Source organism: Musa acuminata, chromosome BXJ2-7 (genome assembly GCF_036884655.1).
Source record: "Musa acuminata AAA Group cultivar baxijiao chromosome BXJ2-7, Cavendish_Baxijiao_AAA, whole genome shotgun sequence".
NCBI lineage: Eukaryota > Viridiplantae > Streptophyta > Magnoliopsida > Zingiberales > Musaceae > Musa > Musa acuminata.
Window position 1 is genome coordinate 1,992,034 of NC_088344.1, and position 25,348 is coordinate 2,017,381.

At 35.4% G+C, this 25,348-nt stretch overlaps 2 protein-coding genes across 2 annotated transcripts; both read left to right on the plus strand.

The window, feature by feature from the left end:
• The first annotated feature begins 5,426 nt into the window (after window positions 1–5,426).
• Window positions 5,427–12,474, plus strand: LOC135616061 (anthranilate synthase beta subunit 1, chloroplastic-like). The gene is made up of 9 exons (XM_065115228.1): window positions 5,427–5,673; window positions 5,761–5,903; window positions 8,704–8,774; window positions 8,888–8,925; window positions 9,002–9,112; window positions 9,194–9,293; window positions 10,666–10,801; window positions 11,717–11,843; window positions 12,262–12,474. The coding sequence occupies exons 1-8, from the start codon at window positions 5,556–5,558 to the stop codon at window positions 11,813–11,815; spliced, it is 816 nt and encodes a 271-aa protein (XP_064971300.1). The 5' UTR covers window positions 5,427–5,555; the 3' UTR covers window positions 11,816–11,843; window positions 12,262–12,474.
• A 2,978-nt stretch (window positions 12,475–15,452) lies between these two features.
• On the plus strand, window positions 15,453–23,602 carry LOC103990841 (E3 ubiquitin protein ligase RIE1). The gene is made up of 5 exons (XM_009410121.3): window positions 15,453–16,054; window positions 19,034–19,153; window positions 19,634–19,766; window positions 19,873–20,031; window positions 22,994–23,602. Exons 1-5 carry the CDS (start codon window positions 15,552–15,554, stop codon window positions 23,153–23,155), a joined length of 1,077 nt encoding a protein of 358 aa, XP_009408396.1. The 5' UTR covers window positions 15,453–15,551; the 3' UTR covers window positions 23,156–23,602.
• Window positions 23,603–25,348: the final 1,746 nt, after the last annotated feature.

The window sequence follows — 25,348 nt, forward strand, 5'->3', positions numbered from 1 at the left end:
AAACGGGTCCACGACAATTGATTGATGGTGATCCATCACATGTGAGCATCAGTCGCTTGCCATGGCTTCAGTACTACGACTGTAACACTCAACGAGCGTTCCTTTCTCACCTTCCGGTAATATAACCTTGATCATACTGGCCATAGAGAAACAAAGGAAGTAAAACCGAGCAATGAGAGCCACCCTCATCACTCCCTCCACCTTCTGTTCCCATCCTTTGTCCTACCAAACAAAGGCAAGTAGGGAAGAGAGGTGAGTAGAGTGGATTTGTCACGTCAACTCTTTCCATGAGAGAAGGGGTGATGGCCTCCACGCCAATTGCATAGTGTTCAGTGTCACTAATGACTAGACCTCTCTTGTGAAAATCTCACAGAGTTGGTCAAAGAAATAAGCACCAAAATTTACGCCTAAACAACAGAAACAGTGGAAGCAAACAGTCGGAAAACGTAGCCCAAGGAGGGGAGAGAGAGAGAGAGAGAGAGAGGAGGGCACCAAAAAAAGAAGGCTGGAAAGAGGAAGAGCATTAAAGAGTGGAGTCAGAGATGGCCAGAGCACTCTTTTATCCCTGTTCTATTATGACTTCTCTTTGTCAGAGAGAGAGAGAGAGAGAGAGAGAGGTGCACTGACCAAAGACTGAGAACAGAGATGCAAACAGACTGACGTTAATGCACGCAGGGACTGGAGAGAAAAAGTGCGGGAAGAAAAAGGTTTAAATGATTTCGTAATCTATTGCTTTATGATTGAGTTGTGACTCCCCATTTGACGCTTCCTCTTTTTCTGACACAAAGAAACTCATGATGGCCTTATGATGGGTAACGCCTGCTGTGTCTCCTCTTTACTTGTTCCTTTCAGTCTCCTCTTCCTCTCCCCCTCTTTCGTTCTTTCTTTCTCTCTTTCTTTTTTTTTTTTTTTTTTCTTTTTTACTTCTGCTCATCTAATTCATTTTTTAGATACTTCGTGAAGTACGATCTTTTTCCTTCCAGCTTTTTTCATGTCACTTGCACCAACATTTCACTTTTGTTCCTTAAAGAACAACATTTTGAAGATTGCAATCGGCCCCGGAACGGTACACAGGGAATAAGAAGCAGAGCCACTTGCTTCTGTGACAAGAAACATCAAAAAAAGATTTAGAAAGCATTGTGATCTACCGATGATTCATATATGAACACCACACATGATTAAATCATTTTCATGGTTACTTCAATGGACATAACAGAGAATTATTTTCATTCGATTCCCATTTTGATTTCGATTATGGAGATGAACCAAACGTCACTGTATCTCCTCTTCCCCGTAGCAATTCTATTCTCTGAAAGAGCAGCTTCAAAGAAACCCAAGAAGGACCCCTAAGCCAGCAGGAAGCATGGCAGCGATCAGGGGACAATGGTACCATTAAACACGGTTATTTTTGTGTTGAGGGTAGGGGTAAAAACAAAAGAGAGATTTCTCTCTCCAAAATTTCACCTTCTTCTTCTTCTTCTTCTTCTTCTTCTTCTTCTTCTTCTTCTTATCTAACTCACCTGAAACACAAGAAGCCAAAGAGAGTGTGCTGTGAGCAGGACAGTTCAGGTAGGTGTAAAACTATCTTTTGGCAGAACCTCATAATGCTGTCAAGGAACGGTGCTTACTATGTCAGTGTCTGTTTACAGATTGGAACAGTGTTAGATTAAGCACAATTTTAAGTCTAATCTTCATATTATATATACACTAAAGAATTCCTACTCCACTTTAAACCTTAACTATGTTCGATCATATTATCCTAAATATATAATGGGCATGCAGCTTCTGATGAGATTGTTTGATTTATTTGGCTACTGATCTAGTGAGTCCACCACACAGTTTTACCTTTCAAACCTCATGCAAAAGTATCTTTTTATGTCTGTGAACTGGGAAAAGAGATTACTATGAAGGAAAAGAACAATCGACCTAAGAAGGTCATCTCAATCGCAATTATAAGAAGGGACATGGAGTGATGGGGACTTCACACATGGAGAAGGCAAAAGGCAACATGCATTCTTCCTTTATAAGAATGTTTGGAACTATTGAGCCACCGGTGACAACTCCCATATGTTCTTTGCGTATGGCTTTATGCATGAAAGAATCATTACGCTACGGACCACAAGCTGCGTTTGAATTCCTTTGTGACATCGATGTCATTGCAAGCATCGAGTTCACATAGTTTTAGACCGACGACGACGATCACACTGATCAACTAGAGTTCACGTAACACCAACTCGAAACACTGGTGTTATATGCAGAAGTATATGTGATTCATGCCGACGACGATCACAAAATCGAGCCTTTTGACAGCGTTGTAGTGTCCAATCATATTAGAGGACATATAGATCCATCTCCACCATGCATGTTGTTCGTCACCCACCTACACTGTTCACAGGATGTGGACATCACACTAACCTGCAGGATAAGGTTAGGCACAGAAGGGGCTGCATGTTTCTGATGAACCTAAAACGCCTTGGAATCATAGAAGTCCAAGTGGTTTGATTCACATATGCATTATAATACAATGCAAAAAATAATCACAAGCTGGGGAATTCAATCAAGAGCAAAGAAGATTAAATGGACTGAAAGCCTGCTCGTCATGCGGAAATCCAGTGACTTAGACACACATCAAGCGAAGTATAGCGTGACAGTCAAGAAAAGTTCGATGTGCAGCATCTTTTGGCAACGTACTAAAGAGACGGCTCCTCGTGATGGCTTTCTAACAGGAAACGATGGAGTCGTCTACTTCAAGAGACATGGGGAAGAACAGTGTTCATCTTTTGAGTTAGGACAGGACACTTTTCTCTCTTCTCTCTCCCCCCCTCTCTTTGTTCTTTGAGAGAGAGAGAGAGAGGGAGAGAGAAGAAAAAAATTAGCCAAATAAAACCCCATGCTGCATTCAAAGGCTTTGAAATGTACAAGACAAAGAGGAAATCAAATGCAGTAAGATGAGTTGTGCTTGCATTTCTATCAAATGCAGTAAGATGCATGTCATGTTATGTGCAATGACAACTTTCTCACAAAAGTTCTTCCACTACATGATGTATATATCGAGCAACACCATATATTCTTACGGTTGACAAGGAATTTAAAGAATGCAACTGAAGGCGACTCGTTCCGTAGAAAGATCTTTCTCAAACGATCGATCCTTGGTATAAACTTTTCGGTGATTATGAAAGCTAGTATGAGGGAGTGTCCCAAAGGACGCTATCGATAGGAATCATTCTACCAACCACTGATAGAAACTGAGCTTACCAAGTGGCTGATATGTGTTGCATCTTTTCTTGTTGTGTCTACCTTCCGAGCAAGAGTTTGCAATGCACTCTACCGAGCAAATTGGCAATGAGGATTACCAGTGAACCCTTCAAACTTGATGAACAAGGCCCTTTCTTTAAGTCTTTGTGCAGTATCAACTCCTTTGCCCTTTTTCTGCACCAATTAAGAACCTCTGATGTATTCATGAAGCTGTTAGTGAAAGCAACAAATAATATGAAAGTGAAACCTTTGTTCATCCATATTGCAATTACCTGCATGAAAGCAGATCAAAGAGATTAGGGCCTTTCTACATTTTCATTTATAGCAATTTTTTATTATAAAGATGATAAGCCTTCCAAAAGCCCATCAGCTTATATCCCACCCAAAGTCTAGAGAGGGCCTCTTAGATCATCACATCACCAAGTGAATCAAGGGTTCAAATTCAACAAACACCTTATACATATCACAGTTTGTGATTCAGCAGAAAGATTAGTCTTCACATACACACACACACACACACACACACACACACACAAAAGTAAAGCATCATAAGTATTATGATCTAATTCAAAATTTTCATATAAAAAGTTGCATCCATATGAACTTCTTCCATTTCTTTTAGGATTTTGATGTTGTGATATATTGAAGAACTTTATGTCATCAAAAGACCCCAATGGAACCTTCTATGGTGGGCTTTATTGAAGGCATTTAATATTTGGTGTTTGCATGAGCAACTTGTAAGCAATGGGAAGATCAAAGTATACTGTTGATCATATGAGTGTTCTCTTAGGGCACAACATGACCCAATAGCTTCACATAGTGAAAATAAGAAGAATGTGAAATTGTTATACATACAAATTTAATTTACAAACTATATACTAAATTCTTAAAGCTGCCCCTGCAAATTTTGAGCCTTAAAAAGAAAAAAAATAAATTCTAAGATCAAGTATCATTGCAAGTACTTGATGAAGCATCTACTTTTGCATTTCAATTCTCTTTTTTTTTATGGAACATTAGTAGCCAATCTTATTCTTTTAATTCAATGACTTGATTGATTGACTCTATTACATGCAAAGGTTTTCTTTATCAAATTTGCTTTTCACTTGAACTTGGATATCAGATTTCTCCACCCTATTCTTGAGTCAACTAACATCTTATTTTAGGCTAAGGTTCTTGATTCCATGCTAGTAATGTAGATTATGTATGTCTCACTCTCATAATTTATGCCCTCTTTGTTCTCCTCCTAAAGTAATCAAGACCTTAGTGTCTCATAATATATAATTCTGACCTTTATCTAGTTGTCACTATGTTAAGGCAAAAAAATATTACAATTACTATAATTTTCCAAGGAATTATTTAGGAAAATATCTTTAAAAATCTAAAAACTTACCACCTTTCCCTCATTGGAATCCCATCAGTGTGAACACCTATATAACATGAATAATTAAAGAATGAAATCCTAAAAATTAATATTTAATTTTTTATAAGTTGAGAAATATCTTGGTCTTGATAAGTTTGTCTCTATGATTTGTCATAAATTGAATGATTTGATGATAATATACTAGATCCATTTTTTAAATGTTAAAGTTGAAAACTTTATCCAATATATATATAATTAAATGTCATCTTCACTGTTTATTAACAAAAATATAATAAATATAATTCAAAGAATCTTATAAATAGTTAAATTATTACTTCTATAATATGCAAATACATATAGGATTTTTTTTTTATAATGAAGTGAAGAAGGTTGGGGGTATTCTAAGTTATATAACATAAGATGTTTTTTTTTTATTCTCACTTTTTTTATTTTCATAAGATGATATACGGTGTTCAAATCGGTTCAAACCGAACTATTAAAAATGAAATCATTTTGGATATTTCTAATTCAATTGATTAAAAATTGATTATATATGATTCTATTAATCGATTAATTGATTTGATTAATTGGATTGAACTAATTAGAAGTTGAAATCATAAACTCGATCGAATTAATATTTTTAAATAAAAATTAATTTAGTTTGAAAATTAAAATTATTTATAATTTTCAAGATTAAACTATTTATGAATCTATTGGAGCCAAACCCGTTCGAGATCGATTTGGATTCGGTTTTACCGTTCGAACACCCCTGACATCCCCATGTTGTCGGTCTCATTATTAGCTTCCATTTCCAACGGCCGAATGGGGAGACCCCCCACCCCCTCGCACTCACTTCGTCTTCTTAGACGGCTCCCCTCTCTGCTTCTGATCCCCACTGTGACTCCCCTTCCCCTCGCTCCAACCCTCCCTCCCTCTTCCCATGGCGTCTTCTCTCCTTTCTCTCACGCCTAAACTCTGCATCGCTCCCCAAACCATAAGCAGCCCTCGCCGTCTCTTCACATCCTACGCCGCGGCCCTTCATTCTCCTCCATCTCTGGGTAAGAGGAGCTCCCTCTGTTTTTCGGGTTATTTCTTCGTTTGGCTTTCGGTTTCTTGTCCGTTTGATCTTGGGGTGCATGGATTAGGACTCGGGCGTGTCGGCCTGGCTCTCGGGAGGAGCCGGTCGATGGTTGCAAGGAGCTCGGCGGTTGCTGTTGCGAATGCGAGAGATAGCAGGCCCATCGTCGTCATCGATAACTATGACAGCTTTACCTACAACCTCTGTCAGGTACTCTAACTTGGATGAGAAAGAAGGGGGAAATAGTGTTTGTTATCTTCGCTTTATTTACTTGTTAAATCTGTTTTTTTTTTTTGTGTGTGATTAGTTAGGTCAAATTTGTTAATTTTAACTTGGCTTTCTATTTTAGTCATCAGCAATTGTTCATCTACTTATGCAGAACATAGCACGTGAATTGTCAACTGTGAACCAAAATGTATTGTAGGCTATGTTATCTTTTTGTGGATATATATTTGTTGAAATTTTCTTTTAAATTTTCATTACATCAAATGTCGTACATAATGCTCACACGTGGACTCAAACTTGAGACCTATTACTTGTGCAACAATGCACTAACTAACCTGAATGTCTCAATAGAGACATTTGTTGGAAAATCATCCTCGCATTTGCTTTAGATGCTCTATGTTATCTTTTTGTGGATATTTATTCGTTGGAAAATTGTTCGTCTCATTTGTTTTAGATCCTCCCTGTAGGAAATTTTCTTTACACCTAATGGGTGTGTTTCTCTTGACTTGTGCCCATAACAAGAAGTGATAATTGAACAGCATAGTTTATGTGCTTGGAATATTTTTTTTAACACAGGTTACTTTACTATTTCCTAGCTTGGATCCAATGTATATGCATTTACTTACTAAATGAAAGCTCATTGTACATGTAATCCTGGGAAAACCATTTGGATACTTCTAATATTTGAACACTGAAAATAGGCTTCATTTTCCCATATTTGAACACTCAGAGTAGGCTGAATGCTGGATGATTTATCTTAATGGCAAAAGTCCATCAAAGCAAGAACAAAATCAAAGACTTGGTCACAAGGACTTTTGTGCAAACAACTCATTTATGTGAAATTGAAAGCACCACTTTATTGTGCAAGGCTAAACCAACAAAGGATTAACAAGCCTAAAAATGTGCATGTTTGATATTTCTGTTGTGCATCATATATTGTTTGATTCAATATACTAGTGTACTGGTTGCACTAACATTATCTTACATTTTGATACATGAGATGGATTAGGAACTGTTCTTATTTCAGTGGTGCAAGATTTGCAGCATTCTCCCTGATCGGATTCAGTAAAGTTTGTGGAGTTGCAACAAAATTAAGTTGTCCAACTGCCCTTCTATTTTTGCTATCTGAGTCCCAAGACATTTTTCTTCAAGGATTTTTTGTCAAGCTTTGTTTGTTTTAAGCACTGTTTGATCTCTTTAAGAGTTATTGCTGTTAGCCCTGCAAGGATATCTTCAAGCTCTTGGTAGAGGGTGAACTCTAAGGTCTTCTTCTCCAATAATATTTCTATCAACGGAAGAAAGTTTGGCCATAATTTCATCGAGATCATCCTTGCTTGGGTACTAACTTAATAGAGTGTTGCCTCTAATGTGCATTCCCCTGATTGGCTGATTCTAGGTGGAGAATAAAAAAGTAAGAATCAGAAGACTAATAACAAAAGTAATGCACTTTATTGCATAATAGAAAAGTAAAAAAATCCAACATTGAGTCTATAAAGCTTACAACCATCTCTATATATAAGGCTATTGGTGCCCAAGACTTCTATTTTTGTTAGAAATTTATACTGGCCTATAATATCCTCATTAAATACATCAAACATGTGCTGAATATATTGAATAAATTCACCAAAATTTGGACAGGATCATTGTTGCTGTTGTTTCCTACATTAAGATTGGTTAAGCCCCACTTAGCCTCAGATAGAGGCTACCTCATTTCCTGGGGTTCCAGGAACCTTTTAGTATCTCTCCAACCTAGAACAAGGGTTCCAGGAACCCATTAAGGCTGGTTGAATCCTGTCCAGGTTAAAATAGGTGACCCTGTTTCTGCTGCCTTTTTTTCTTCACCTATCTTGGATGGGAAGGCCTTCCCTAACTTGGCAGGCTTCAGTACCCCTCTATCCTGGATGACTGCTGATGTTGTTTTCCCATCATATGTAGGTCTCTATGCTGAAGCTGGAAGTCAAACTTGATCTCAGTTTAGGACTAAGGCACACTTGTTTTTGACATGATATTGTGCATCCAAATCAGTTAACTTGCTATACTCAGTCATACTGTTGCAATGATTGACCACTGGAGCAGTTTTAATGAAGGTCCACAGGCCCCTGATTTGGGCTTATCATGGCCGTATTCTAATGGTCGTGTTTTTAATTGGATCTGTGTTAGATAGTAGATATGGATTCAGTTATCCTGCAATGATGTAGCACTTGATTTGGGTATCTTGTGTTGTCTAGGGTGTAATGCTCTGTTAACCTAAGATAATGATTAATTTATTGTTAAACGAGTGTAGACCATGGATTAGAGGAATCCAATTGAGTTACAAATAGTGATTATAAAATTATTAAGTTAATGTTACCCAGTGAACATGGATAAAAATAACCTCCATGGAGGGTGAACCAAGATAACCCAGACAGTTAATTGGGCTTGCAGCTAAACAAACAAGAAAGAACTATCGGAATACACCAACTCAGTTATCGTTGTCCCAAAAATGTTCATGGAGAATTGATATTAAACTTGTAATTGTTTGTAAAAGTTCTGCTTTAGTACTGTATAAAGATTGCTTGGTTAGAGTTCTGATCTTTGAATGAACCTGTTTTCACGGGAACGATTCGTTGATAATGATAAATGATAATGCTGATGATAATTGTGTTCATGATGATTCATTGACATGGTAGGATATGAGAAAACAGGGACAAATTTGAAACTAGCTAACTATCAAAATATTATAGTTATGCAATATTTTTATGGCCAAGTGAAAGCACTCTGAAATCCTACCTCTTCTGTCCTGAAGTATCTTGGAGAGCTAGGAGTCCATTTTGAGGTGTATCGTAATGACGAGCTAACTGTGGAGGACATAAAAAGGCATGTGAATCCATTTTATCTTATTTTCCATTGTTCAAATAGGCTGTCTAAACTAAAAATAGTTATGATCATAAAGTCTCCTTTCACTCATAAAGTATACTATGCTTTTTCAGAATAAATCCAAGAGGAATACTCATATCCCCAGGGCCTGGTAAGCAGCTTTTGTAAAATGTGGTTTTATAGTCATGAGGCTGCAGCTATAATGCAAATCATTCTTTCATGTATAGGTGCACCTCAAGACTCGGGCATATCGTTGCAGACTGTACTCGAACTGGGTCCTTCTATGCCATTATTTGGAGTTTGTATGGGCTTGCAGTGCATAGGAGAGGCATTTGGAGGTTTGAATGAATAAAGTGCATGAATTCCATACTACATTATTAATATGCAAGAATTGTTATTAATTCCCCATTTATCTGCAGGAAAGATAGTGCGTGCTCCTTCTGGAGTAATGCATGGGAAAAGCTCTCTTGTATACTATGATGAGACATTAGAAGATTCCTTATTTCATGGTTTGCCCAAGTAAGCCATTTGTTTTTTTATTATGATTTATCGATCTTTAATAGGATTTTACACTACTTTTATTCAGGTTCAGAAAGCTGATATTTCATACCATCCTTTTTTATTTTTTAATTTGAAAGATCATTGCATAGAAACTAGTTTAGATGCCTTATGAATGTACATGTTCATTTTTTAAGGTTTATTTTAGGTTTTGGAATCATTGAATTGTTTTCCTGTGAGATGAAAGGCGATCAGAAAGGAAATTGATATTCAGGACCTTTACTACATTTAGTTTGAAGAATTTTGTAGAGATAGTTTAACACCAAGAGATCAAACAAGGACACAATATCCTGATCAGTTTGGTATTTGATCTAAAATGAAGAGGTGGCAAAATTTGTGAAGTTTTGCCAAATAAGGGTACTTGAATCACCAAGGTTGTTCCACATGTTGTGCCAATTTAACATGGATGCTAAAACCAACACACACAGATATATATTGGTGGAAGAATTTTATTTCATCATTATCATTAAACGTTGTTTTAAACCTATTGAAAGTTCAACATGGAAAGTGGTGGGTGGGGCAATATTCAAATTAAAACAACATGCCAACATATTCTGCTTTACTTTCCAGATATCTAAGCTTGTATCTCTGAAAAAAGGCAGGGACACATATCTTAAACAGTTAGAGATTGTAAATATGTTTGGTTTTTTTCTGCTTAGATGTCTTCATATTGAAAATGCTATTTGGCTGGCAAACATTTAGGGATGGAAAAGTCAGACAACTTAAGCTTATTTTTTTGGTGATGGCTATATATGTAAGAAAATCTAGAAAACTGAGCAGATTTTAGCGTGAAAATAAACAAATAATTAAATTGTTTTAGAGGACCAGAGCATCAGGTTTGTTACCATTTAAAGGATTATTTGTTTTCCTTATTAGAAGTAGTTGTTTAAACTTGTTCAAAGCAAAGTCTAAAAATGAACATGTTGTCATTGCTGTTAGCTTTGAGAGAACAGATAGATGAAGGAAAAGGGAAAAAAAAGGGAAATCCAAAAATTTTAAAAAGAATGGATAAAGGAGAAAAGCTTGAGACTTGCACATGCTTGATAACTATGAGTGTCTCTCAACATGGTAAACTCTAGGCCAACCCTTAATCTTCATTAATTTAACAGTTTATATGTATCGTTTTAGTCCTGCTTGTATTACATGAAATTCCTACTTTTTATTACTTGGTACTGAACTTTACGTCTAAATATGCATATTAAATGTGCTCTGACTTATCCAGCATGTGCTTCATGCAACAATGATCCTAATTATGCTACTCATTTTTCCTCCTGCATAATTATCTTAAACTCATACACTTTATGTAGTTGATACTTTTATATTTGTCATGCAGCCCTTTTACTGCCTGTAGATATCACAGTCTTGTGATTGAGAATGATAGTTTCCCTAGTGATGCCCTTGAGATTATGGCATGGACAGAGGATGGATTAGTAATGGCTGCACGTCATAAGAAGCATAAACATATTCAGGTGCTACAGTAACTTATATTATACTTGTAGTTTTATTTTTATTTTGTTTTTTGTTTTCATAGGCAAATGATCTCTGCTGTGCTTGCTAATCCATTTTCACTTCATTCATATATATATATATATATGCCGGGAAATTTTTAGATTAACTTATTGCCTGAACAATTAATATTTGGTCTTAGATAAGCTGCCTTGAAATTATTAATCAAGTAGTATCACTGTTAGTACAAACAATTTTAATATCAATAAGCATATACATGTTATGGAAGGATAATTGAATGTCACTACAATAAATAGTTAACAATAAACTTAGGGATGCTTATTGCTTTTAAGATTTAATATCTTATAAGAATCATAAAAGCACCCCAGTACTTGAATGTCACTACGATAAATAGTTAACAATAAACCTTTTCCAGGCTGCACTTCAAATATGATTTTATGAATGTATGTTATATTTAGCATCAAACTACATAAAATGACATGGTAAAATATCTTATGTTATTCTCTGGTGTATTATCTTAATTATAAAATCTTATTATATTAACTACATGTTGTTGTTGTTGTGTTATAGTACTAGTAACTACTTATGAGCTAGCGCTTCGCTACAACATGAATAATCTTTTTAAATGTTGTTTTTCCAGCTTTACTGCTTATGCAAAATTGCCTCTACTGACTAGGCAATCATTGTGAGCTGATATCTGTTGGTTTATGCATGCAACTGTCTTTCCAAAGAATTAATGATGTTTAATAGAGATGATATTTCTTTTCTTTGGCCACTTATTGTTTAACATCATTTCAAATAGTCGCTCGTCCTACAATGATATCATTTTCATGAAAAGCAATTTTCTTTTTCTTGTGCCTTGGATAGCAGTAATTTTTGTTTATTTATCTTATTGTTGTACCCTTTTTACGTTGTAGGGTGTTCAGTTCCACCCTGAAAGCATAATGACACCTGAAGGCAAAACTATGGTTAGCAATTTTATCAAGTTGATGGACAAATGGAGCCAGCAAAACTAGAGTTGGTTCTGCACAAGGAAAACTTCAGGTTGAGTAATGATATCTTTTTGTCAATATGGTAAAAAAAACATGAAGATGGTCATTCATTTCTGCATTCCTTGTCGGCCCATCATTTACATGTTACTTGATCCATTTAAACCTGTTCCCCATGATATAATCCAAGTTCTAGATTTATGTTATAATAGTATGACATCAAAGTTCCTTTGTGGCAAATTATGTTCTTAAAAAAATTCTGGCACTAATATTCTTCCCAGGACATTATGCCTTATCATCTCATAATCTGCATGACATGGTTAGAACATGATATCAAAAAAATTAAATGCTTTTGGACCACATGCCAAAGAATCACAATTTATTTTGATGTTGAGAACCATTAAAAAACTTTCTCCTTGTATATTTTTTCTTTCCGCCCAATCAGTTCTTCCATGCAATTATTGACATTTCAGGTACCATGGTCAGATGGATATGAAGCTGGTTCACAACAACGGCATATCAACACATGGTACGACAATATCAAATAAAATTTTATTTGAAGCTCATGATATAGATTTTGTCTTGTTTTTTAACTGCTGAGTGGAACCATTCCACCTTTCACCTCCCGACAAATGTATCGTGATAGTGTGAATCCCATGAATATTATAAAACAAATTCTGAAACTATGAATCTGATCATTGGTAGGTAAGAATTTCAAATGTCTTATGCTGCTCATTAAGACTTCTATTGGATTCATAACAAATGTGTCAAAACAATCTTGATAATTTAGCTTAACTAATTCGATTAGGTTTTGATTATGTATGAAATGGGTAAAAAAAAAGTGACAGGCCTCCAGTAATAGAAACGAAACCATGTATGATTATGTAGTAGGGATGGTACAGTTGACCAATAGAAAATTAAATCTTGTTGTTAGTTGCATGTCCTATGAGTGGTTCTCTTCTATTAGTTCTCTCAGCTAATCAAAGATTTGACCAAGAAGATTTGTTGGGAAGGCATGCTTTTGGTGAACTAACCTGCAAAACAGAACACCTTAATCAAGATACCATTAAACATATCTTTTCATGAAAACAATAAACTGTCCATGGGATTTGAGAGGGGATTAGCTTGTAGTACATGTTAAGAAAATATTAGTTACATCAACAACAAATTCAAAAAATATATAAATTGTATTTATTAGACTTCATTTGTAACTCAATAATTCAAGTCTTAGGGTTATGTTTGGTATTTTATCTAACATGTATTTATTAGACTTTAGAGGGGTATTTATTTTGTATTTTATCTAATAATTTGATGCGTATTAGTATATGTTATTTTAAACAATTATTATTATTATTATTTTTAATAAAATGAGGTTTTACAAAGATTGATAGTTCAAAATTTCAATCAATAAATTTTGACACCTAAATATTAGTGTGATGTTAGTATATCACATCTAATTATTGAAAGTTAGGGATTTGAGATCTCATCCAATGATTTAAAACAAAAAAAAAAAACTTAGAGTTCTAGTTTGGATTAGCATCTAATCTATCACCTCCTGTATTCACATTAATTCATGATTTAAAAATTTTAATTCTCTAGTATCTTGATGGATATGTTTGATTACGAAACATTAATTTGTTGATGATGTAGCAGATTTATTAATCAAAATATTGAAGATTTAAAATCTTATTCTCATAAATTTACCTCTAAAATATTGATTTAGCGATCCACTTACCAAACATTTTAATATATATATACTTTATTTATTAACCCTAAATTGGGTATGTGAAAGGAACAACAGCAGGAGAAAGATTTGGGGAGGAATCGTGGGACGCAGCATTATTCTTAGCAATTCTATCACCCTACGTGTTCTTGGTAATGAATTTAAAATGTGATGGCAACATCTCGTCAATATAATTCAATTAGTTGTCAACATTATCTCCGGATGTAACGTCAACGGGAAAAGCTAAAGCGGAAATATCAAAGCAAGATGTGGTAGTACATGACACCAACTACCAGTCTCAACTTTCTCTAAGAAAAAGCCCCAAGCTGTGCTTCAGAAACCACCCATGATAATTAACTCCCATCCCATGTCATAAGAATAAGTCCACCAAAGAGTCTTTTAAAAACAAAATATTCATCAACTTATCATCAATGACAAACGTTTCTTACATCTATATTTATTTCAGATTTATAAGTATTCCAGAATTTGATTATTTGATCTGATATTCATTGAAAGTTAACTGAAATCTCTTTTTCGCCCTTATATTTGTTCGACTCAAGAGATATAGAACCTTACAAAATTATATCGAAAGTAATCTCGACAAATACTCTTCGGTTGGGAAATGTGCTTAGGAGCGCACGAAAGGGAGAGTTTTTTTATAATGGATTCTCTGAACCATTAATCCCATGATCGACATCGATTATGTGACACTAAAGTGTTAGACTATCCAAGTATTGATCATATGATATTATAATGCTAAAATATGATTCAGATGTCAATGTGTCGATCATATGATATCGAGATATTAGTCATGTGATATTAAAGTGTCGATCATATAAGACTAAATTATTAGTCACGTATCAATAAGTCATGGTTATATTTAGTTAGCCTTATTTTCAAATTTGGATAGGGAAAGATTAATAATTATATTATTATTATTATTAAAAAATATATCTAACGCGCAAATGCAGATCGAATAATTTTGATCTCCTAAGTCTAAAAAAGTAAATTTACTGTTGCCATGAGACCTTTCCTTTTATTTATTACTGTTTCTATTATTACATATGATCATCATGGATCAAGTTTTTTTAGTACCCAAATCTATTCGATTCAAAGTACCTTCAAACAAGATACAAATGAAATTGATAAGAAAATGGGTATTCAAACAAAACCTGCTTAACATCCTATTTCTTATTTGAAAAATATTCTCGAGACAATAATTTTTTTTTACAAGAAAATTTCTGAAACCATATCTAACATTTTTATTTGAGATGTATATTTCAAGTTTTATTAATAGATTTTTTTTCAAAAACTTAAATATATATTTTGATATTAGTACTACTGCTGGTGAATAACAGTCCTGTTAGCTGTAAATTTATTTTCATTAAATATGTATTTTTCAGAACTAATTTTGAAAATATTAAAAAAAATATATATAAAGAATAAGTGCCACCAATCTCCCAGTCTACCATATTAAATGTTAAAACCCATCTGCCTTCCAAACCTACCATTCAATACTTCACATCACTCCCACCAATCTCTGCCAACTCAACTCACAAATATATATATAAACACTTTAATTTTTTTTACATATATATATTCTTATAGTATTAATTTGGAGCATTTGCCTCTTATTAAGTTATAGTATAACCTATAGGACCCTTTTAATTAGCAAAGGACTAACAATATAATTCTTAAATTACTATTAATCATGATAAATAATAATTAATTTAAATTTAAAATATAAAAAAATATATAAAATGCTATTAATGTTCTTAGAGTGAAGCCATTATAGTCTAACATTATGGATATATGCTTAGCTTAAATAAGGGATGAAACAAAAAAAAAAAGGGCAGACTTCATAGGGATACAAATGCAATTTTGACTAATAAATAACTTGAGACTGCAGTTTTAGATGCTTAACCCCTTTCATTCCCATCATAAACGAAAGCTGGCCAGCGAAAGGGCTACAGTTTGTCAAACAGAGCCAACGAGAAGAGAGAGAGAGAGAGAGAGAGAGAGAGAGAGAGAGAGAGAGGGATGGAGGGAGAAGAGGGTTCGACCGCTTCGGCCCTCCTCCGGCCAGCCTGGCCGCATGCGCAGCCGCCCCGACCGAGCCGGCTCGCAGTCCTCCTCGGCCGCGCCGCCGGCCGCAGGGGCCCCTCGATGCTCGTCCGGGAGACGGCGGCTCTCCAGCTGGAGGAGCGCCGCGCCGATTGGGCCTACTCGCGGCCCGTGGTGGCGCTCGACATCGGCTGGAACCTAGCCTTCGCGGCCGTGTCCGTTGCCGTGCTTGGGGCCACCACCCGGGAGCGGCCCAACACCCCTCTCCGCGTTTGGGTCGCAGGGTACGCTCTGCAGTGCGTGGTCCACGTGCTGCTGGTCTGGGCGGAGTACCGGCGGCGGCGGCGGCGGAGCCGCAACGGGAGGCAGGATGTTGACGAGGGCGGACAGGGCGTTAGGGAGAGGGTGCCATCGGACTCCGATGCCGTGGACAGCGAGGAGGACGGGGAGGAAGGCGGGACTGGAAGCGCACAGAGGGGGTATGTCATGATGATTATTCGAGTTAAATTTCGTTGGATTTCACATAAAGATTGCAGCTTTTGCGTCGAAACTATAGTGACAGATTTAGGATTCTTAGACCGTGTTTTGGATTTTTGGTCGTCCCCCCCAATCTGCATACTATTTGGGAATCGGAGTTAAATTTGGAGTTTACTTATTTATCCACTTCACAAACAAAAGCGACGTTGAAACTTGAGATGCTTTGAGAAAAGGAATACAGAATAAAGGGAAAGGGGAAGGTGATGCTTTGTGGGATAGTTGATGTTGCTCAACTCATCATCTTGACCATCCAAAGTATGTGAGGGCCTCTCCGCCTACTATTACATTTTTGTCAACGATATCATTTAATTTTGGTTGCTGAAAACAACTAAGTATTTTTAGTTTACGACAACCGGCTCTGTGATTGATTACTTCATCCCAAAAGGGAAGGTGCTAAATCAAATCGCCATCATATATATAGTTACCTGGACGATGAATCAATTTGAAAAACATTGAGTTAGCTTATCTTTATTGGCTTATAAGAGTCTGATGAGTGTATTACTATCAACTTCAGCTTATCTTTATTGAGTCAAATCTTACATTAGAACAAGTTCAAACATTACCTTAAATTGTTGTGCTGTTTACTATTTTTCTGTGAATGCCTACATGGGGAAAATTTGATGTGCATTTTCAGGGTAATATGGTCTATAATTCTTTTATTGATATGAAATATCTGAAGACACTAAATAGTAGTGGGTAGACTAGGTAAAGTACATTGTACACCATGAATCCTGGAATGAACATTAACTTTTTAGTTAAATTAATTGAGAAATACCAACTAGCTTACTTCTTCAGTGCACTCTTTAACATCATTTCTAAAAAAAACACAATTGAGATGATATATATAATAAGGTTTGTCGTACTGTACCGACATTTCGACCTAGGCTCGGTACGGTATGGTATCAATGTACTGGTCAGTACATCAGGACGTACCGAACGGTACACCCTGGTGTACCGAACAATTTTATATTTTTCATATTGTAGCAGTGTTATAGTATAATACTGTAGTACTGTAGCGGTACCGGGCGGTCCGCGTACCGGTAACCTGTTGGACCGGTACATACCGCCTGGTACGGGTGGTACGCTTCGGTATGACAGGCCTTGATATATAATATAACTAGTAACTGGATCGTCTTTTACAATTACATCTTATAGAATGATGCAAAGTTGCAAACCAAGTATAATTCTGTGGTGAAGGAAAAAGCTCATTATCTCACATAAAGTAAGTAGTTTTATATTTGTATGTCTCTTGTCATTGCTTTCCTAAATTCAATATTGTGTTGATAAATGATGGTTTGGATTGTTGCAACTAACATTTCCTTGAACTGATAACATGTATATTATGTATTATTAATTACTTGTTGCATTAACTAACAGAAGTTACCAGGTACACAACCCAACGTGTCCGATGAGTTAGAATATATATATATATATATATATATATATATATATATAACCAGAAGGTGGTTGTGTGTCATGCAAAATATAAGGTTTTGTTTGGCCATGAGACAAATGATGGAGAAATAATTTCAATTGAAAATTTCTTTTCATGAAACCAAATACAAATTGTTTAGCAAAAGGAAAGCAAATATGTTGCTTTTGAAATTCATGGAAAAGTGGAAAGCTAGGCCCTTTTCTTAATAATATGTTGAATAGTAGTAGAAGAAAAGGATTTGAAGAATTTTTCTTTTTATTTTGATAAAAATAATTAAAACAAAAGGAAAACTTTCCTATAAGTCCAAAGATAGATTTCTTTTTTTGGTTTTATTATGCAGAAAATATAAGGAAAAGATATTTTCAAGGAAAGATGTTTTTAATGACATTCAACTTTTAAAGTGGAAGGGGAAAAGGGAACAAGAAAAAAAACTTAATGACTGTCATTTGCTGGCAGCTGCCTGCCTTCTGTTGTGATAAATGCAGTGAGAGAGAGAGAGAGAGAGAGGAATTGCAGGGCTCAGATAGAGTTACGTATTTATTGTTTAATAAACAAATAATTATTCTTTTTTAGGCTTTCTATGTACTGACTATAAAAACTTTCCTGATTTCGCTCATCCCAAAATTCATCCTTTTTTTCGCCCCTAGGAGGGAGAAAATTTAGCCAAAGGGTTTGGACCCCACCAGATTAAACTCCGAGAAAAAATAAATATGAATGCATTTGGTAAGTTGTGATGGTAAGATAACAAAACTTGTACTTAGACTTGAACTAAAACTTAGACTGGTTTAAGAAAGACAAATTGGGTTCCAGTTTCAGCTTATCATAATTTGTTACAATTAATTATATTTGGTCTAAATTCAGGTTGTTCCAACCATATATTAACCATACCTTATTCATTTACGTTTGATTAGTTTTTGTTCTATTTCAAATTTATACCGTCTCAATAGGAATGATTCTGAGTCTACATGTGCATGGATATGTGGAAGTTGCAAGTATGGAACTTTATTTCATGGGCAGGGTGGCAGCCGATAAATACCTTGCTAAGAAGAGATTGGCATGTGTTTGGCTCATGACACTACAATCCTTGATAGGATGGCACCATCATAGTGTGTGTTTAAATGTGTGCACTTCTATACTTTTATTGGCAATCATACATATTGTATGCCAGACTACAATAAGGAGCAGCACATAAGCATATTTGCCAAAAAGTAACTTGTACTACTTTGTGAAGATTTTGGCTTTGTTGTAACTAAAATGTGGATTCTGCAGTGGTTTTTTTTCCCTCTTAATTAGATCCAATATTTTCTTTTTTGAAATTTGCTAGATTGATCTTATGGATAATCTATATATTTTTCCTGGTTTACATGTTGTATTCATCCATAGGCAACTAAATTTTCTTGATAATCTGCAGTATGTATCATATATGTGCTGTTGAAAATATGCTTTCATCCAATTGTTTTAATTATTAGCTATGATTGGTGGCCAGCATTGCAAAACGATGTGAATCTCTTAATACCATGGTATCTTTCCTGTGGTGGATTATTGGCTTTTATTGGGTTGTCTCTGGTGGTGAAACTCTTTTACAGAATGCCCCTAGGCTATACTGGTAAGCCCCTAAACAAAGTGTTATTATGACTGCAATTTTATTTGTTTTATTTAGCATTAATTTAGCATGTTAGTTTTAACTATCAGCTAGTGTTCTTTTATAAAAGCTACTACCTGGTGTTTAAAAGAAATTCAGCTGCCAAAAATATGTTGCCTAATTGAGTGTCCTTAAACCTGTCCAAGATGCACAAATATTTCCCATATTTTACTGACTTCTTTTTCTTTGCTTAACTTGGAAATGTTATATAATCTGTTCAAAATTTAGGAAGTCGGAACCCCAAAAAAAAAAGATTTTATTTATCAAGGCTGTTGCACAATCCTACTATACAAAAGGCATAACCCTTATGTCGCTAGTTCTGTTCTTAATGACCTGTTATTATTTTTTAAGATGTTATTTAATCTGACCACTCTATAGCATGTCTTATTCTCAAAGACAGTACACATATGTCCATTGATAATTCTTTTTCTTCATGATGCACAGGTTAACTGTGGTTTTCCTTACATTTGATGTATTCTTTGCCATCTTTTGTGTCGCTTTGGCCTGTGTTATTGGGATTGCACTCTGCTGCTGCTTGCCTTGTATTATTGCGATTTTGTATGCTCTGGCAGGCCAGGTTAGAGCAGAAAGTCATTCTTGATAAGAAAAATAAGAATTTTATAAGAATTAACTGACCATAAAATTAGATAATTACTTTCATTGGTCTATTGATGGATATATAGGAAGGTGCCTCAGATGCAGATATCAGCATCCTTCCAAGATACAGATATGTTGAGTCATGTGAAAATGAGCAAAAGACACCTGAGGAGGGAGTGATGATTCCTATTCTAAATAATGGTGGAATTTCAACAAGTGAGCGTGTTCTTCTGCGGGAGGATGCGGTATTATTCTTTGTTGTCTGTATATCTCATTTTTATGATTTTCATCTTCAGGGCAGAATTCGCTTTCTTAAATCTTTCTTATTGTTGTTGCTACCTTGTTTTATAATGTTATACAAGGGCTTGACTGGAAGCAAGGCTTCAATCTCTCTTCTATATTTGACATTATATTTATCATAAATAAAACATTATTCAGCAATCATCACTGTTTGACAACTTAAAAATCTTTGTTTCCTTGCATTAACTTTTACATGGTATACTTATTGACTCAGACATCATATAGACAATGCAGTTTAGAAGGAAATGAACCTATAAAGGGTGTTATCTGCTACCGATGTATTGATGACCTCAGCATGAAGATTTCAAACAGTGAAACCATAAATTAAGTCAGCACCGTGTTGTACAAATTCTTTGTCCATTAACCAGCACAAATTGAAGACTCGTGAGTACAGTAATGAAATGCTTATGCGAAGTTTAAAATAAAATGGAAGACAAAATGCTCCTTCTTCTCATTTTATTGTGGGAATTGATCTCCTTTTGGGTGGCTGGAAACCAGATTTAAAGCGCTTGGCAGTCTTTCTTCAATAAATTTTCAGACATATATTTTTTCATCTGATAGTGAACAATTTTTCTGCTTTTGATCAACAAGTACAACTAATCTTTCTAGTCACTTTGCATTGCAAGAATGTAAACACCTTACAAAATTTAGGTTTTGTTAATTTTATCAGTTGACAAGTAAGGCAAATAAAGTTAACAAACGGCAACTTCTTTTCTTGTCAGTTGAAACATATTTGACATGTTGCAGCTTAACTCTATATTGAGCTGAATGGAAGAATGCAATGCTTAACAAATCAGTCAATGTTATCTTATACAATCATAACCTGTTCTCTCTACTCAATTCCTTGGTATATTCTTTTCACCCCTTCCTTTTGTGTTGCTTCCTCATTTCTCAGTTCAGTACAAATTGGGTTTGATATATGAATGACTGCTTGCAAACTGCATTGCAACTTTTGTGGAAATAACATGAAATTTACATGCTGCATAATGTCTTTTCACAGTTCTAAGATACAAGTTCACAGTTTCGGTTCCCAGATCTGTGGCAGTCCATGGCCAGACTGAGACAGGTCTGGTCCGTTTCAGTGTACCATGGTAGAAGAAGATGGAAGAAGAAGAGGAGCAAGAAGAAGGAAGAAAAGAGGAGGAAGAGGAGGCAATGGAGGAGCAGGAGGAGAGGAGGCATATCAGAAACCATGTTGTTGATGCATGGTGAGTGGTGGAGAGGCAGGTGGCGGCAGATGGCAACGTTCGAAGGAAGAGGGAGAAGTCGTGAGCCCTTATCACGACTTCTTTCTCTTTATACAGTTTTTTTTTAATTGACCAGACTGGACCACCCGATTTTTCTTTTTCTTTTTTTTTTTTTGTTGGGGGGGGGAACCTTGTCTCGGTTGAGGCTTCGACCAGTAAATTTTGCATGGTACAAATCGAACCAGGCAAAATTGTCATAACTGCTATCATCTACTCTGCTCTGTCACACCTGCGACGACAAGAGCAGCATCCTGCCAACATATACTCTGATCTGCCACACCAACGCTACAAGAGCAGCATCGGTTAATGATAAGAACAAAATATCAGTTCATTGGGATAGCATTTAAGTTGGTAATATCCTTACTGTCTGGAAGATGAACTTTCAGTTATTGCAAGCGAGTCTTGTTCAAAGAGAAACTGAGATAAGTTGACCCAGATAAATTTAGTGACCAAAAAAATATTAATAGTGTAGTATCATCTTTGGAGTTCACATTTAGCAGAACATAGTCCGTCTGTTCCTTGGTTTGTCATCAGAGTATTTTAAGATGGAAACTGGGAAGGGGAAAAAAATCTACTAGAGAAGAGTGGCTAATTGTTAAACACTGACAATTGGAAATAGTTGAATCTATTTATGCATTTGCCAAATACTTTCACAGAATATTACATGCATGCAGGAAAAGTTGTAAATTCAGAGATTGATAGTGCTTAAAATAAACATATGGATTCACATTTGAGCCTAAATGCTTGTTTTCCATAGTTAACACATTCCCGAACCTGTTTTATTAAGTGTTTATAATTTATTCAGGAGCACATTCAAGATCCACTTGAACAAATTTTATAGCCCAGCATATATTGCATGTATTGCTCGATGTATGTACTAGTGAGCTGCTTTCTCAATTTTAGGCGACCATCAAACGTGAGCTGGTATCCCTTTGGACTGTCCATCTATTTTGAGGGCACAACTCGTTGCTGTAGAGCTTCCTGTAGTTTGTCAAATAGCCTTGGAGTGCAGACCTAGTCTCTTATGTCGAGACAGTAACTGCAAGTCTACCCTGGAAAACGAACTTCTTATTATAAGTGATCCTTGCATTTCCTCAATTTAGTTGCTGCATGAATGTTGTCTAATTTGAAACTATATTTATTTGGAAAGAAAACAAATTCATGTTACAGTTACAAGTTTGATACTATAATCACTTTTTGTTCCATGATGAGTTATTTCATGTGAGCATTAGCTTGGGTGGCTTGTTTATTGTTCAGGTGCCCAAGCAACTGTCTATGACAATAAAGAACCTACTGCCTTTGCAATCTACGTTCCTATTTCATACTAGGGTTTGCTAAACATTATTTGTTCAATATATGCAGCATATCTCCCTTCACTTGCAGTTGGCAATTTCCTATAGTGTTTGACATGTATGTGTAGGTGATTACACCATAAACCTGTCAACTTCCATGTTTGGAATTGATAATTGATACTTTGCATAGTTTGCTTGTTTAACTTTGGAGTGCCAAACACTATCAATTTGGTGTTTGACGGCTGTTTGTTATTTAGGCTGATTCATTAGATTCTTCAGACTTTTCTATGCTGATTCATTAGATTCTTTGTACTTTTCGAAGCTGATTGCTTCAAATTATACTTTGATCTGACCCTTCTATGTTCTAGGAGTGTTGTATTTGCCTCACATCATACGAAGATGGGGTGGAACTCCATGCACTGCCATGCAACCATCACTTCCATTCCTCATGCATAGTCAAATGGCTTCGGATCCATGCCAACTGCCCGCTCTGCAAGTACAACATTCTCAAGGGAAGTGATATAGTGTGAAGATCAATAATCCACATGAATCTCTTCATTTTTCTTTCCATGTTGTATATAAGAATACAGAAAGTTAAGTAGTTGCAACCTTCCCACAATGCGCTGGTTGGAGCAGCTGTTTACTTGCTCTCGATAGGCTTCGCACACTCCCCACACTGTGAGCTAAAAAGTTTCTTGATGTGTTTTCTGGCATCAAATCTGGTGGAGCTGCTTTCATCTCGAACACCAAATCTCGTATAAATGTGTGGCTTGTTGTTCCTTTTTAAGAAATGTTGGTCTAACAGCTGATCTCATGTTTCTGTTGCTTGAGTTCAAAAAATCGGTATGTGCTTGCTAGCTATAGTTTAAAGGATTAAGCAGTTGTTATTACTGTCTGTAACTGTTGTCATATGAAATGTTTGTGGGAACAAATAGAAACGACTCATTATATATTGAGCAAGCTTTGAACTTGGAGAAGTGGATTAGCTTTCAAGTCAAACATGATATATCTAGTGGTGTTTAATTATATATATATGGACCAAACATTGGGAGACGTGGGTCATAGGCTTTTTTTTTTCTTCTCAATTTGGGTCATATAAATTTTTTAAAATTACGTTTAATTTAAATTATTTTTGTTAAAAAAAATCATATTATGTCGTTGTCTATATGTATGTATGTATGTATGTATATATGTCATTGTCTATATGTATGTATGTATATTTTTGAAGTAGCTTATTTCCTAAATTTAAAAATTTTAAAATTGTCTCTCCTTGTTCGTTCCCTCTTTTGTCATCATTGCCTACCTTGTTCGTTGTCTTTGTTGTCTCTTGTTTTGATTTCGGGGGTGAGAAGATAAAAAGGAAGAGGAAGTCGTCAGATCGTCACATCGAGGGTCAATCTATATCTTAATAGTTTGTTATCCACAAATGACTTACACAATGAAAAAAAGAGTTACGAAGGTAAATATATATCTAATTTATCGTCATCGTAAATGAAAATGATAAAATAATTGAGATCTAAAGCAATCCAAAATAACCAGCTTTTATCGGGCTTGAAAGGGTCTCCAAAATGGATTGAACAAATGCATATAAAGAGGATTTCGAAGATTGATGCAACATATAGTACTTTTATTAAATAGAAAGCTGATACACTGAAGATGTTACATTATCCCTAAATACATAAAATGTAATCCGCTTCAAAACTGTCCGACGTTTTGTATTGCTAAGCCATCCATAAAAACATAACCAGTGAAATATGAGAATGATACTATTTTGGATTATTTTTTTCTACGAATGACACGACTAAAAATATTTTCGAGTTTTAATGATAAAATCATGAAACAAAAATATTGACAATAAAGAAAAATAAAATTGATAGTAATAATTTTTTACTCTGTATAAGTTGCCCATAATAGAAAACAAGAATAAAAAACCGCCTTGAACCAATGTCAAATATTTTGTCTTGTCTGCATTGCTTCATGATAGGGTGATCGGAGAGAAGAGGAGGTTGAAGGTAGGGGAAGGAGGAAGGGCAGGTGGTAGGGGAGGAGGGGATTGGGAGAGGAAGTGAGAAAGGTGCTGACGAGGAGGAAGAGTAAAGAGTGGGGCAACTTTTGGGGAAAAATAAATAAATAAAAAAATATATATCTAAAATATTTATTTTTTAAGAAAAATTATTCGCATATATATATATATATATGTATATGTATATATATATATATATATGTATATGTATATGTATATATATACATATATGTATATGTATATGTATATATATACATATATATATGTATATGTATATATATATATACATATATATATATATGTATATATATATATATATATGTATATATATGTATATGTATGTATATGTATATATATATATATGTACCACAATGTCACGGTCTTAGCTGGAATTGCCTAAGGCGTGAGACACCCTTACGGCAAAGACACAAACTTAGCTTGCGTTACCTAAGTCGCGCTTCGCCCTTGCGATTTATGTCTGCAAAGATCAGCCCACTTGCAACCTTTCACAGGTCCCGAAGGACTTGTAAAAAAGAAAATTGATTAGTTTGAAGAACGAGCGACGGACAAGTCCCGATGTCTTACGAAAAGGGAAAACTTTACAAGCAATTCAGCGAGGACCTTGCGTGCACAAGAGAAAAGAGAGAGACAGAAAACAATGACTTTCAGAAGGTTGAACGAACAGCTGCAAGTCCACAAA

What these genes read in the sequence shown, in the direction of transcription:
- LOC135616061 (XM_065115228.1), top strand. Translation starts at nt 5,556, where the DNA reads ATGGCGTCTTCTCTCCTTTCTCTCACGCCTAAACTCTGCATCGCTCCC. An exon ending in TCATTCTCCTCCATCTCTGG is followed by an intron (nt 5,674 to 5,760) that starts GTAAGAGGAGCT and finishes TGCATGGATTAG; the next exon opens with GACTCGGGCGTGTCGGCCTG. An exon ending in CATAGGAGAGGCATTTGGAG is followed by an intron (nt 9,113 to 9,193) that starts GTTTGAATGAAT and finishes ATTTATCTGCAG; the next exon opens with GAAAGATAGTGCGTGCTCCT.
- LOC103990841 (XM_009410121.3), top strand. Translation starts at nt 15,552, where the DNA reads ATGGAGGGAGAAGAGGGTTCGACCGCTTCGGCCCTCCTCCGGCCAGCC. An exon ending in TGTATGCTCTGGCAGGCCAG is followed by an intron (nt 19,767 to 19,872) that starts GTTAGAGCAGAA and finishes ATGGATATATAG; the next exon opens with GAAGGTGCCTCAGATGCAGA. An exon ending in TTCTTCTGCGGGAGGATGCG is followed by an intron (nt 20,032 to 22,993) that starts GTATTATTCTTT and finishes TCTATGTTCTAG; the next exon opens with GAGTGTTGTATTTGCCTCAC.